This window comes from Tachypleus tridentatus, chromosome 10, assembly GCF_004210375.1.
Source record: "Tachypleus tridentatus isolate NWPU-2018 chromosome 10, ASM421037v1, whole genome shotgun sequence".
In the NCBI taxonomy this organism is placed as follows: Eukaryota; Metazoa; Arthropoda; class Merostomata; order Xiphosura; family Limulidae; genus Tachypleus; species Tachypleus tridentatus.
In genome coordinates this window covers 104112805-104128380 of record NC_134834.1, presented here as the reverse complement: position 1 = coordinate 104128380, position 15576 = coordinate 104112805, and the positions used below count along the sequence as shown (strand labels likewise).

General features: G+C 36.9%; 1 protein-coding gene across 4 annotated transcripts in view; it reads left to right on the top strand.

Moving 5' to 3' along the window:
* Positions 1-15061, top strand: part of LOC143230018 (transcription factor AP-2-epsilon-like) — a 162035-nt gene extending 146974 nt beyond the window's left edge. For all 4 annotated transcript variants that reach the window (XM_076462967.1, XM_076462963.1, XM_076462965.1 and 1 more), the window contains exon 7: positions 13939-15061. In XM_076462967.1, coding sequence (XP_076319082.1) covers positions 13939-14233 — 295 coding nt within the window. In that variant the 3' untranslated portion in view covers positions 14234-15061. The remainder of the gene's footprint in view (positions 1-13938) is intronic.
* Positions 15062-15576: the final 515 nt, after the last annotated feature.

Sequence of the window (15576 nt, the reverse complement as noted above, 5' to 3'; positions counted from 1 at the left end):
AGATTTAAGAAACTTAACATGGAACATTATCGTAAGGTAATTAATAAACCTGTCGACTGTACAAACATGAACTACAAAACTGAAGATTCTACAGTTTTCATCTAATTTCGTCATTACATATAATGTGACGATCGAATGCGCGGTATTCATTTTTGGTCTGTTTCTCCAGATTTTGTTAATAACCCATTACGTGGGTGTTGTTAGTGGCGTAGCTAGGGGGGGGGGGGAAGGAGGTACATCTGTCCCGGGGCGCAGCATCGGGGGTGGTTCGCCAAATTGATGTTATATTATTAGGAATTATTGCTTACATTTTGTCACGAGGGGGCGCGAAAACTAACTTTGTCCCCGGGCGCTGAAAACCCTAGCTATGCCACTGAGTATTGTTTTGTAGAACAGTAGTTTCAGAATATAAAGAACATTTCCTTAGTTCACACGTCAGATAAAGACGCAGATTTTACTACCACATCTTTGTGTGTGCTTTGTTTTATTACGGATTAATTCTCTTATTTATTTATTTTTTTAGAAATGAATGTTTTCAATTTCGTAATTGAAGTTCGTCTATGTCATACGTATTTATGGTTAAACTCAAATAGCGACTTTACTTTTCGGGCAGAATGGTGTGTATTGTTTACCACCAAAACAAATCGTGTTCTCACAGTTTACTAACAAAATAATTAGAGCTGGGCTAAGTTTTTGTCTATCACATGAATGAAACATTTGCGATCGAACTCGTGTCTTACCGAAAAAAAAATTACTGGGTTGAAGGGTTGACCACATACGCATTTTTATATTTGGTCTTTATGAGCATGTAATACACGCGCGCGCTTACGTGCTACCAACAACAAAAAAACTTGAAGATTGATTATTCTCTTAAAATAAACTAATCGTGAATACTTGTAGACACAAGACCGGTTTACCCTTTTAAATGGTGAATAAGTTATATGTTTTTATACACAACTGGACTTTATGCTTAACATATATGCTACGAATAGTGCGTTTTCATAAAATCACACTCTAAAGTTAACGTGCCTGCTACCAATGGTGTGTATGTATTTGTTCACTATAAATAAATGGAAGGTTTATTAACAACTATCTTGGTATGTGTGTTACCACTAATATGTTATAAGGACCAAAGTACGTCATTGTAATATAAACTGTGTTTTTACCTTTATTGTGTGTAAGGAGGAGCACAGTCAAAAAACAATGTGTTATCCATCCATCGTCTGTGGGCACAACGCCACTGACGGACTTTGTTTGAACTATGTCTCAGTTACAGCAGTGGACGTACTTGTGATGTTTCACTTTGAAGAGTTTTACGTCTGTGTGATTTGTGCCTTAGTAGTGGTTTCATTAGAGACATTATAACGCAATTAACAGCTCTGACGACGTAAATATTTAGTGCGTTCAGTGTAGTGTATATATATATATAGTGTGTGTGTAATTTCCCCGAAAGCCACATGGAGAGATCCGATTTTTTACAACTTGTACCAATATAGAGTAATGTTTTTTTTTCTGTCAGCTTGTCAGAAACACTAAAATGACATCAGATAAGAGACACTTAACGTTGCAATTTACACTGTCACGACAAAAGTGCAACGTGCGCATGCCATGAATCACGAGAATAGTTGTGTACTCTGTAAGCAAGAACGCAACATGAGATATTAATTTCAAAATACAGATATTCTTAATTTTGGTTTTATTTGCTCTTCAAACAGCATACTTTCGGGAAGCGCAAATACATCGAATGTAATACTTTATTTTCATGTAGTGTTTGATTATATTATGGTTAAGTATTGGTGGATTTATGTAATAAATTGTCCTAACTGTGTCAGTTTTTCTCAGATTTTATGACGTGTGACGTATTTGCTTGTTCTGGATCGCGAACCCTTAATCACACGTATTCGAAATGCTGCTATTTAATCGAAAATAAATAAACAAACAAAAATGTCTTGATGCGTGCTTTCCCCTGTAATCAAATGTCACAATTTTCCCATGAGACATTTAAACTAGTGCTCGTTTTTTAGTTGTTACAAAGAGTTTGTAGGCACTGTCCAAGTCAGTCTTGCTTTCAACCTGCGTGTTAAACCACTAGGATTAACAACGGAATCATGTTAGTGATCACAAATGGTTAAATGTTCCCTTTGTTCACAGAAAGCAGTTTGAAGTTACTGATGGTTATCATTCGTAATTATTTTTCGGGACGACAATAATATATATTTTTGTTTTCTCTTTCTGAAACGAAGTCGTAAAAGACAACGAAATTCAAATGCTTATTATATTAAAAAATAATAATTGTTTTGTGCAACTTACTCTTTTGGTTAATATTTATCATCGACTGTTGTATAATTCAATTGTTTTAATAAGTGCAACGTTTCTAGTGGTTGAAATGTAAACTAGGTTTGTCTGTTTACTGCGTCATAATTTGTAGAAAAAAAATTTGATTACACAATAATTGTAAGAGATATCTTGTTTTCGGTCAGGAAACCGTGTGTTCGTAAAGAGATTGAGGTATGACATCCGGCTTTGTGTTTTTTTTCACCAACCATTCTGCGAGTCAGTGAGACTAAATTCGAGGGTTTAGTGGGCTATGGAGGGATGTCACAGTTTCCGGTACTTAAGTTACAACTAAAACAAAGTATACCGAAAAAGGATCATTTTGCTCCTCCCCCTATAAAAGAACAAAGAAGAAAAAACTTTATTGCCGATAGAACTCCTGTTTCAATAAAGTTCATTTCAAAGGTGAGGAATTTAAGGGTTAGGGTATTTGCCGGAATGTGTTTTTTTTCATAAAATAGTAGAAGTGCTGATGTAAAAGCAGGTACAGCGCTTTGCTAGTTTATAGTAACAAGTAAGATTCGTTGAGCTTCCTTCAACGTATCTATCGAAATAACTTATAAAAAACGCTGAGAAGACGCCTTTATAAAGCTGAGAAGCCAGATATCGAATCGCGCAACGTTTATGCCACTAAATTTTGGGATGGGACATGGGTTTTATTCCTTCCCAACATAGAAACTAGCGCGAATTCGGTCACGCTGGTGGATGACTAATGTTCAGGATATTTAAGGAAGCTTAATTTTCTATTTACAATTTTAAAAAATGAAAGCAAGTTAGAGGGGCTACCGGAGAGCTTTATTTGAGTTATAAAATTTAATATTTTGAAGAAACTACGTTGATATACAAAATGGCCAAGCTTATTATTTTCATTGTGTTTGACTTGGGGAGATTTAACAGATTCGCGTAGGAAAAAGTTAAATTAGATAAAGTATTGAGAATATAGTTCCCTGTCATAACGTGCATCTGAGGAAACTGGCACTGTATAGAGTAAACATGTTGACATATGTAAATCCTCTAACAGAGGCCAACAATAATGAACAGTTTTTATTATTGTTGTATGATACAGAAACGTTTGACTGACAAAACAAACAACAGTATTGCGACTTTTGGCACGGTACACAAAACAACTAAAGAACTGTTACAATCTATATAAATGTGATAGTACTGCCTTTCATGATGACGAGAAACCCACTTGAAGTAAAAATGTATTATCATTTAGTTTATTAACACTAATATTAATAAACCATAGAAAACGTTTCGATCTTCTTAGGTCATCTTCAGCCGTCCTGAGAATATAATAGTATGAAGATTTTTTTTTAGTCCTTGTAAAGATACAGGAAAACATTTTAGTTTTGTATTTTTTTGCAATTTTTACAGTTAGACATAAGGGTGTGTGCGTGTGTATTGTTATAGTAAAGTCACAAAAGGCTATCTGCAGCGTTCACTGAGGGAAATCCAACCCATGACTTTAGCGTGTAAATATGAAGACTTGCCCTTATCCCACAGGGGGACTACATATAAGGGAAGCAACTTTTTATGTTCTAAGATAATTCTTCATTAGTCACGAATTTACATAACTTTCGTCAACGGGACGGGTACTCCAGCTAGTTTATAATATTTTAGCTATGGTGAAGTAAAACTAAAGTTGTAAGATGGTTATTACAATTCTCCGTTAATACCTTATGAATCGTCTTGTGATATGAAATGCAGCAGGTGATCGGTTATTGGACCTATGCTTGTAACTGAACGTTTGATAAAGGTGGCTTTACATCTTTAAAAGTATTTTACTTAAGTATGACACTTGATAACCATTAACCATTTGTTTGTTTATTTTGAATTTCGCGCAAAGCTACTCGAGGGCTATCTGCACTAGCCGTCCCTAATTTAGCAGTGTAAGACTAGAGGGAAGGCAGCTAACCATCACCACCCACCGCCAACTCTTGGGCTACTCTTTTACCAAAGAATAGTGGGATTGACCGTCACATTATAACGCCCCCACGATTGAAAGGGCGAGAATGTTTGGTGCGAGCGGGATTCGAACCCGCGACCCTCAGATTACGAGTCGAACGCCTTAACACGCTTGGCCATGCCGGGCCGCGAAGGCAGCTTGTCAACTAAAATTGCGTGCTTTAAATCAGTCTGGTGGTAAGGGCCTGTTTTCAAGACATCTCTAAAGTCTGGAATGACTTTTCAGGACGTTATGTACTTCCTTAGACGATTCTCTCGGAAGCTCGTTGCGATTAAATTCCAGTGAATGCGCATGTCATTCCATTTCCCCTTTCTTCCAGAAACGTGTGGAATGAGACAATATTAAACTATCCCAGCAGTTTATTACTATTTTGCATAGCAAAATAAATATTCAGATTAGATCAAACTAAAATATCGTGTAGTAATCTTTCTATACTGTTTTAATATATATGCATCTAACAGTTTTGTTTTTTTAATCACGAATAAAATGTAAATATTCTCGATAATGCCATACACATTGAGAACAGGTGGCGCTGATGAACGGGGTTCCAGATTTTTGACTCGTACAACAACCAATTGTGGTGAAGCGTATTATAACAGTGGGTTTGTTTCACGTCACAGTTATAACACTGAAAACTCAAATTAATCTCTTTTGTTATGTGCGTTGTATTACTTGGAAATTGTCTGTATAGTCAGTTTTCATGAGAAACGTATTTCTTATCTTGCTTGTGTGTCCGTTACCTCAATTCTGGTTTTATTAAAATGGGCGAGACAATCACTAGGGGGACTTTATCGTGGGACTGACCGAAACATTATAACACCCCCACTGCTGAAAGGGCGAGCATGTTTGGTGCGACGGTGATTCGAACCCGCGACCCTCGGATTACGAGTCGAACGTTTTAACACGCTTGGCCATGCTAGGCCTAACTAACTCTTAACCAAAAGATGAGCACACTGCCACTACATCGTCAATTATGAAAATGTAAAGAAGGGACAGAAATGAAATGTGATCTTTAACTTTCACCAAATCATAGATAGTACTTTACACTTACCAGTTCAGATATTACTAATGCAAAATTCACATTAATATAGGCTGCATTTCTATATAAATGTAATAGCACTATTTTTCCGTATAACTATTTCACATGATGTGATTGGATTTTCACCCGAATTCGTATGGAAGCTTATTATGTCCATACGGAGGTACATACAAATTTGAACTTTTGCCTTTTGCGATTTTTATGGAGATTTCTTTTTGCCACTAATTCGCCCCTTGGGGACAGATTTGTATCAAATTTGGCATAAATGTTTATTGGATTCATATACAGATACAAGCAAATTTGCGATATCATATCTTATGTTTTGCAATATTTATGGGTATTTTTTTTAAAGTTATGTATAAGAGAAACAACTTTTCACGTACTGAGATAGCCTTTAATCAATTTTGAATTTACATAACTTCCGTCAGGAGGCGGATACTCCAGCTGGTATAAAAATATTCTTGTGTTTCTTAAAAGGACACTTTTGTTGCCAATACCCTTGAACCACAATTCCAAAGAAGTGTATTTATAGAAGTATGATAATATATAACCAGTCAGAAAAACACGACGGTTCAAGAAATCTTAATATAGAAGGATGAAGACCCTATAAACCGAGGTTATAGGATATTTAATCGTTTCATATATATCCAGTGTAGCATTTAAGTTCGAAATTAGCAATTGCACTAATGCTTTAGCATATCTGCGAAACACAGTTGCTCTGTTTCCTGAGATATGGTCAGAGGTACGGTTAGCAGCTTTCGCCGTAGTTGAGAGTTTGTGTTTATGACAATACGCAATAACGTAAAGGTTACGTTTGAATGTTCGTGTCGACTTTAAGCATAAACTTTTACAGACTTTATACTGTTGGAATATTTTGGTTTCTATATAAATTTCAAGTATATGGGGTTAAGACTAAGTGTCGTTACCTTATCATACATAAGGTAAATGTTACCACATAAAACAACTATTATGTGCAACTAGCTCTTTTCCTATACAGCCCGGAATGGCCAGCTGGGTTAAGGCGTTCGACTCGTAATCTGAGGGTCGCGGGTTCGAATCACCGTCGCACCAAACATGCTCGCCTCTTCAGTAGTGAGGGCGATATAATGTGACGGTCAATCCCACTATTCGTTGGTAAAAGAGTAGCCCAAGAGTTGGCGGTGGGTGGTGATGACTAGCTGCCTTCCCTCTAGTCTTACACTGCTAAATTTTGGACGGCTAGCACAGATAGCTCTCGTGTATCTTTGCGCGAAATTCCAAAAACAAACAAACAAACTTTTCCCATACTTCTACCCTGGTGGTCAAAAAAGTAAATAATAATAGTAATAGATCAGACCCATTATTAAAATTACCAGCGTGATGTGATTTTCTACACATTGAACGTTATGCTTTCATTCAGCTAAAAATGACGAATACTCCAACAGTTAAAACGTTGTTAATGCTGTACGCCGAGTCTTATGACTAATATTCCAGGAATTCAACAAAATCATATTCCCGTATAAAAAGGTATTTCAGGTTCAATGCTCTCACTATGTGTTTTAAACTTGTTTAATGTAGTTCCAAGCTAGTACATAAAATTACACTCATAAATAATACGTTTTTTGGAAACTTTTACAACATTCCATGATAGTCTTTTGTAGTCTATGTTGAACATGGGCAGTTGCCCTTTCAAGCGTTTGTACGAGAGGAAATTTGTTTGTTTATTTCCGGATATTCACGCAACGCTGACAAAGAGCTGTCTTCGCTAGCTGTCCTTAGTTTTCAAGTGATAGAGTAGAAAAAGGCACCTAGTTTTTACCACTCTACTCTCTTCTAACCATCACTTTTATAATGGCTCCAAAGTACGGAGCATGATGTTTATTGTTTTTTTTAACGTAACTGGACGCGAACACTAAATTCGCAGATCCGGCACGTTAACCACTGGGCTATACGGATATTTTAATGCGATTTCTTCCCCATAATTCGTTGAATAACAAATTGTAAATTAGATGTCAAACAATTATTCGTTCTCAAACTCAGTCACTGTACTCTACAATTGCTGACAGAGACCTACATACTCGATCCAGAGAAGAATCCATAGAGGTCGAAAGACCTCTTTCTAATAAAGAAAACCTACGTGGTTGTAAGCCGAATGGTTATCCACCTAAATAAAAAATGGCCACATTGATACAGTGGAACTGTCGAGGTTTCCGTTGGGATATAGATGACATTAAGGATTTAATCGATTCTTTTCATCATGTGTCTCAACTTACAGGAAACGTTTCTAAAACTTGTCGATGCAGTCACCTCTAGGCAGCATTTTATGTAGAGAAATGACAGGTTTCGCGATGGACGAGTGCATAGAGAGATGGCTCTGTTGGTCGATCAGCATGTGCCCACCCTTGGAAGTCATAGCCATTCGTGTTTCCTTAAGTTGTACCATCACTGTTTGTTCTCTCCTAGAAAGACTTGTGTTTAACCAAATATCGATGCTCTTATTGAATAGTTATTGTCTCCCTTTTTAATCCTGGGAGACTTTAATACACACCCCTTTGGGGTGGTGCTGACATTGATTGGAATGATCTTTAGAGTATGCTCTTGGATTACAAGCTTTCTTCAATACTGGTTATTATGCTTATTTTCATGGACTGTACTGTCTTGTACTGCTGTTGATATATCTGCTTCCCTTCATTTTTCTCTTACTTTTCTTGGAGGGTTGACAGTAACCCACAGGGCAGTGATCATTTTACTATCATTTTGAGAGAGACTGGCCATGGTCGATGCCACCCGACTCGCCTGTCTCGGTGAAAGCTGGGCAAGGCCGACTGCCCCTTTTTCACTGCTCTCTCGGAACTTTATCCCGCCGTTCCCTGTAAGCCATCGATAGATGACTGCGTTGCAGCAGTGACTGACTGCATTGTCCAGGCAGCTGCTCACTGTATTCCTAAAACCTCTACACGTTTTCCACGGTATCTTCGTCCGTGGTGGAATCCTATCTGTCACTTAGCACGGAAAGCTCAAAACGGGCTTTGGGTAGCTTTCGTAGTTTTCCCACACTTTCAAACTGCATCGCTTTTCAGTGGGCCCGTGCACATGCGCAGCAGGTAAGACGTCAACTCCAGAAGGAATGTTGGATCAAGTTTACAACCAGCATCTCTTTTACCACCAGTTCCAAAATACTAATGGTCAAGTTCAGTGGGAAGTATACCATCTTGTCCTTCAATGACCAGAAATGTGCTGATACCCAGAGCATTGCCATTATTATTCTCGTCTAAAGCTCTTACTGGACATCTAGCATTTCTGCTTCATCCCGACCTTCTTAACCATCAAGAGTCGTGCAGAGCGATCGCCTTTTTACTTTCAGGCTGATCGTTTCTATGACTATAATTGCCTCTTTACACTAGTAGATCTCAAGTTTGCTCTTCATTATCAGTCGGACATGATGATATTCACTATGACATGATGCACCATCTCTCTCTTGCTATTATTCTGGTTGTTTTTAACTGGATCTGACAGGAAAATTCTTTTCCTGATGCTTGGCGCCGGGCTATTGACGTCCCTTTTCCCTAAGCCTGCGAAGGCTCCCACGATTTCTTCAAACTACCGTCCAATTGTCTCTGTAAGACCTTAGAGAGGAGAGTTAATGCTCGTCTTATTTGGTTCCTCGGATCAAACGACCTCCTCTCGTCCATCGTGATCCACGTGATTGAACTTGACAACATCTTGTTTCTGTAATTTTTTTACATTCAGAAGAATTATGATGCTACATTTTGTCAGACCTACATTCTTATGAGTTGCATGGTTATTTGCATATTTTTGTCAATTTTTTTTAATGGACTAGCGATTCTAAGTTCGACACTTTTTTGTTCTTTCCCACATGAACCTGGAGTCTCTCAGGGCTATGTCTGGAGCGTCACACTTTTCATTTTAAAATTAATGCCATCACTGGACAACTTTCTCCTACAAGTTGTAAACAGACTCTATATCAACGACTTTCACATCTTGTGTAAGTCGTTGAGCACGAGACTTATCGATTGGTAACTACAGGTTTTACCTTTTACCTCTCCAAAACTGTTTGCACTTTCTTTACCAATGGTGGGTATTCGTCCTCATCCCGAGCTCTGTTTCAGTAAAGTTGTCCTTTCTGAGACAAAATTTTTGGGGCTTGTATCTGACCGTAAGCTGACTTTCATTGCACACATCGAGCAGCTACGTGTCAAGAGTACTGAACATCCTCCGTGTCCTCTCTTCCACCTCTTGGGGAGCGCACTGATGTTCTATGCTAACGATCTATCGTGCCCTCATTCGACTGAAACTGGACTACGGGTCTCTGATCTAATGCTCTGCCAGGTCCTCGGCCTTGAAGATGTTGGACCCCATTCACCATCTGGGGCTTTGGCTCTATAAAGGGGGTTTCAGCACTTCCCAAGTCCAGAGTTTGTGTACTGATGTTGGACCCCGTTCACCATCTGGGGTTTTGGCTCTACAAGGGGGGTTTCAGCACTTCCCCAGTCCAGAGTTTGTGTACTGAATCTCATGAGCGTCCTCTACATCTTTTGCAAATGTCTTTATTGTACACTTTAAAACTTCGATTCGTATAAATGAGAATGGAAGGATGGTTTGAGATCAGATGACTCTGTGGGTCCTACCATGGGTTGTTGTGGTTCGGTGGTTTCTTTACAGTTTCTGTGTTCACTACCGCATTGTACGTCGTTTCTCTTGCCCTGTATTACATAGAAGCTATGCAGTACACGAACTGTACTACTTATACTGATTCGCTTAGCTCTCTAGTGACCTCTAGTTTTTTTTTTATCTTATTCTCATCGATATTCAAAACCGACTGCCCCATTTCTTTTTATCATATATTTTTATCCAGTTTTTCTGGAAACTGGGCCGCGTCGGTATTCGCGAGGAACGAGTTCGCTGAAACAGCAGCTAAGTCTATCTGCTCTGGCACTATCACTGCCATGCCATACATGGACTATAGTCCTGCATTTAAGGTTCGACTCAGGACCAGTTGACTTGGAGTGAGCAAAGTGACAACAAGCTTTTCAAGATCAAACTTTATATTGATCTTCGGCTGTCTTATTTCTGTAAGGATTGGAAGGAAAAAAATTGTTTTGGTTTGGCTACACATTGGTCACAACTCATTGTTTTCTTTTATCTGGAACTGATGTTGGTGTACCAATGTGTGGCCTTTGTGACACTCGAGTCACAAAAGCTCACACTTTACTGTCGTGTCGTCTTTAAGATCACGAGCGACGGCATCATTTTAGACATGTTTTTCTATGGTATGGGTTCATTCCTGATGTTGGACAGTGTCACTGGCGATTTTAACATTGTCCACCTTACTAATGATCTTGAGTTTTTAAGAACCATTGGCCTTTTTCACTCTATTTGAATTTTTACCAAATGTCTGAAATCGGTTTAGTTTTACTTTGATTCATTTTTACATTTTATGACAATTTTACTTTTGTTATGTTTAACGATTTTATGGCGCAGATAGCCCAGTTTTATTAAGCCAATAAACGCCAAGCAACCAATCAACCAGATCAGTAACGAAACAGACTCGATATTTTCACAAACAAATCTTTTGTAAACATAGCCAGTAAAAATATGATTTTTTGTGTACGAAATACTTGTAATGTTCACTGAAAGTCTACCCAATTTTGTGAATATACACATGCTGTATCAGAAATTTACAGTACAAATACTTAACGTGTGCAAATGTGTAGACGAATTGGTGTATATTATATCGAACCCATCATGAAAAGGTTTTAGCTTAATTATAGTATATTCTATCATTATATACAAGCTGAAATTTCTCTCAGGAATAGAGGATGGAGCAGAAGGAACTGGAGATAAACACAACATCACTTTCCTTTAGTAATACCACTGTATTGTAGGTTTTAACTTTATATTCTACCATTATAAGCTGAAATTCTTCTCAGGAATAGAGGATGGAGCAGAAGGAACTGGAGATAAACACAACATCACATTCCTTTAGTAATATCACTGTATTGTAGGTTTTAACTTTATGTTCTATGAAATTCTTCTCAGGGATGGAGGATGGAGCAGAAGGAACTGGATATAAACACAACATCACATTCCTTCAGTAACACTGCCGTATTGTAGGTTTTCAGGAATGGAGGAAGGAGCAGAAGGAACTGGAGATAAACACAACATCACATTCCTTCAGTAACACTACTGTATTGTAGGTTTTAACTTTGCAGTGTTCTTTTATCCAATCCCAGAGTCCTCTGGTAGTCTGTCCATTGTATTTTTTATTACATCTAGAGGACATGAAGTCATATTACTCCTAGCATAATGTTTGATGTATATTGTTTTTGTTTGTCTTTATAGTTGATGAGCCCCTGCAATGTAGACTGTTTTAAAAACACGTTTCAACTCTACATCTGCATATGTATATACAGCTGTGTTATATATTTTTTTCAAAATCACGTATGAATTGGTACTTAAGTATCGTATGATAAAAGTAGCGTGAAACAGCTAACACAACAACAGTTTGGTGATGTTCTCAGTTTGTTTGTCTTTTCTTTTTTGTGTGTAAATTATTGTATTTAGAAGTAAGAACAAAAGTAAGTTAATTTAATAATTTATTTAATGTTCTTATCCTCTGCCTCAAATATTGTTTGAGCTCGTCTTATGAAGGGCAGACTTTTTATAGAATTATATTTTAATGTTACTCACTCTAAGACACAAAGCGAAGACTGCAAGTTTGCCACACTGAAATACTGTGGTTACGATACTCGTAAAGAACAGAATGCAGATAGACCATTGTGTTACTAGCTTTGCGCTTGACAACAAACAATCAAACCTTCAAAGGTTGAAGAAGTGAATCTTTTAAAATATGAATAAAATCTAGTGAAAGTGAGATTATTATATACAGTTTAGTGGTAAGTATACCCTGGTTATTTATCTAAGACTGGTAAGTATACCCTGGTTATCTAAGACTGGTTATCTATAATGTGACGGTCAATCCCACTATTCGTTGGTAAAAGAGTAGCCCAAGAGTTGGTGGTGGGTGGTGATGACTAGCTGCCTTCCCTCTAGTCTTACACTGCTAAATCAGGGATGGCTAGCACAGATAACCCTCGAGTAGCTTTGTGTGAAATTCAAAACAAACAAACAAACATCTGTATTTTCATGTATTATCTCACTAGATATTCTTGCTAGAAAGGCTAGAGCGATACTTACTTGTCAATCATTTAAATGCTGAATTCTATGTCAGGTTGACAGATTACGTTAACAGTTCAGAAGATGTAGAAAGGCTTAGCATCACTCTCTTTGTTATGTTGTTCATATTACATTTTACTGTAAGATCTATCTGGAATGACGGGCTCTTGCAGACATAATAAGATTAGAGAGTCTCGTGTGGCCATTATTCAGCTGAATTCTAACTTTTTTACGTCTTTTCGCTTCTACAATTTACTGGAATCCATATTCGAGGGAAATGTTGGCTCTCTTTATCTGTTTTGATGTGTGTAGTAATTGTGGTCGTATTGTGTTACGGTTTTTGAATAATGTTTTATGTTGTTTACAACTATGTATGTTTCAGAGACATCTCTCGAGAAAGATGAATATATGTCTGTAATTGTATTATTTTGTATTCTTGGTTTTAACTTCATCATCAGGTATCCATTGTTAAGAAGAATTGGAATTTTTAACTTCTAAGAAACTAAAGTAACTATTTAATACTTGTCTTTATGCCGAAATGGTCTGATTTATGGTCAAGATATTTACCAGTATTTGTAAGTTTTACTACATAACGAGTTTGCTATAAGTTAAAGAACGTCTTTCGCTCAAAATCCAGGGTTTGATTTCCCGCCGTAGACAGATAGTCCATTGTTTGGCTTTGCACTGGAACAAACCAAAACAACAACTGTCAACTTCTTGTGGTTACCTCTGACATGTGAACAACGAGTCTTCGCAGCCACCAAATCTATGACTTGGAGTTTGTTTTCTTTACTTCTGTTGTGAGTGTATCGTCGAATGTTGTTAGTTCAAGTGAGGCATGTAATCTGATATATGCCTACGCATAGAAAATAGACGCCTGCTACATGATACACATAACCGATAGCTCAAACAACCTAGAACATTTTGCAACATTTTGATAATACCCTTTCTTGAAAGTAATGAAATAACTGAATGAAATCGTAATGGTCAGACCTCGGGTGACGTTAGTAGCATCCAGGATCGAACCTTGGTTCTACCAATGAAAACAGTCCTTCTCAATACTTTCCTTAAGGCGGCAGCTGAGACGTACGATTAAAAGTTTTATCACTAAATAGCGGGTAATAAATGAAAGTCAAAACTAATAAAATAAATGCCAATGACACCAATTAAAAAAAAGGTCTCAGTATAGATGCCGAAACGCCACCTGGTTTTCTTTCAATAAAAAGCTATAGTCATTTAAAGCTCTTAAGCCTGATATGTCTACTCTACCTAAAACTTCACTGAATTAATGACTAAAAGTACTTACTTATAACAACTATTAATGATTTACACATTATTTGATGTGTTACTTTTTTACTTATGTAGATTTGATAAGACATTTAAAATTTATGTTTTTTCTTTCTTTTCTTTTTCCCCGCAGGCAAACCATAAAAGAGTTTATTGACCTCCTAAATCAAGACAGGTCTCCTTTGTGCAATACTAGGCCTCAAATAATCTTGGACCCCAACGTCCAACGCCATCTGACGCATTTTTCACTCATTACTCACGGGTTCGGCAGTCCCGCGGTAGTAGCCGCTCTCACAGCAGTTCAAAATTTCCTCTCAGAGTCTCTAAAATATATAGAGAAGCAGTTGAACAACTATCAAACGTCGAACGTACCTCGCTTAACCTCCTCTGGTAATGGAATTGAAACCAAGAAAGAAGATAAGAAATAAGAATGGTCAGGATATCGGAGATTCTAAATACTTAAAACAAAAAGTAGATTTTTTTTTAAAGATGAAGTACTTTACAGATTTGCCTAGTTAGTATAACTTCAGCATCATTCATACAGTTTATCAGAATAGAAATTATAAAACACAGACCTGTGAGTGGCTGGTGGGGAACAGAGAGGAGGACGACTGGGAAACCACATTGTGCCCTGGTTCTCTAAAGTGTTTTATTTTCCATAACACTAAACATACGATATTAGAACTTGTCAACTACGACATATCATTCTTCACCCCAGCGTATTTGTTGCTACAAGTACTCCATCTTGATTTTTCATGACGTTAACAAATATTCACATCAATTGTTCCGAGTGAAACGGAAGGAAAAGGAACAGAAGGAAATTTAATGTCTGGAGATGTCTTAGTACAATCATTGAATGTCCAATGGTGTGCGCGTTCGAAAGATTCATTGAAATATAAAAACGCCTCGTGAACAAATGACAGTCTCTGTGATTTTGAGGCTCAGCCGAACTTGACGTGGTTGTGTTAACATAATACAATCCTTAAAAAGCCACACTAAAATACATATACATCCATTTACATGTACATAAATAATAGACTTTTTCGACTAAAAAATTTTCATATCAGGTAGGTATGTTATGAAAAAAAACACAATGTACATTTGTTTGTGTTCAAGCAACATAAGTTTTGCCAAATTAAACACGACATGAAGAATGTGCCACGAAATTGTTTTATAATAGTTTAATAAGCGTAACTGCAAGTTAAGAAATTAATTGTTCTGTTTTTTTTTGTGGGTTCGTGTAAAACAGTGTTTTAAATTTTTTTTTTCTAAACGTTTTCTGTATCCATATATTTTACTCAAGACTTCCGAATGTATCTTACGATCGAATGTAGTTAATGTTTTCATTCGTGTTAAAACATTCTACGTAATTTGATTTGTAGTTTTTGTTTGAAATGTAGAAACCGAGTTTCAACAAAATCCAAGAAGTTAATTTAATTTTCTATAGGTTTTTATAATATTATATAAAACGAAAACTTACACTTGGTACAAACCCAAATCTGGTAATGTTTATTTGTATATCAGTACATTTTACATAGAACTTTAGAGAACAGCTACTGTGTTAAGCTAGAATTTTTATTCTGTTAATGAATTTAAAAACAGTTTTTTTTTTCTAATGTACATAATGTGTTTTCACCTCAGGTTTATGGTAGATATCGTATATTTTATGTTCTCCATTTGTTTGTTTGTGATATTAACATAATTTTACAATTGCTTGCGTCATTAATGTGACGTCGGTTATTAGTTGATCGGTTGTGGGTATAAACATTTA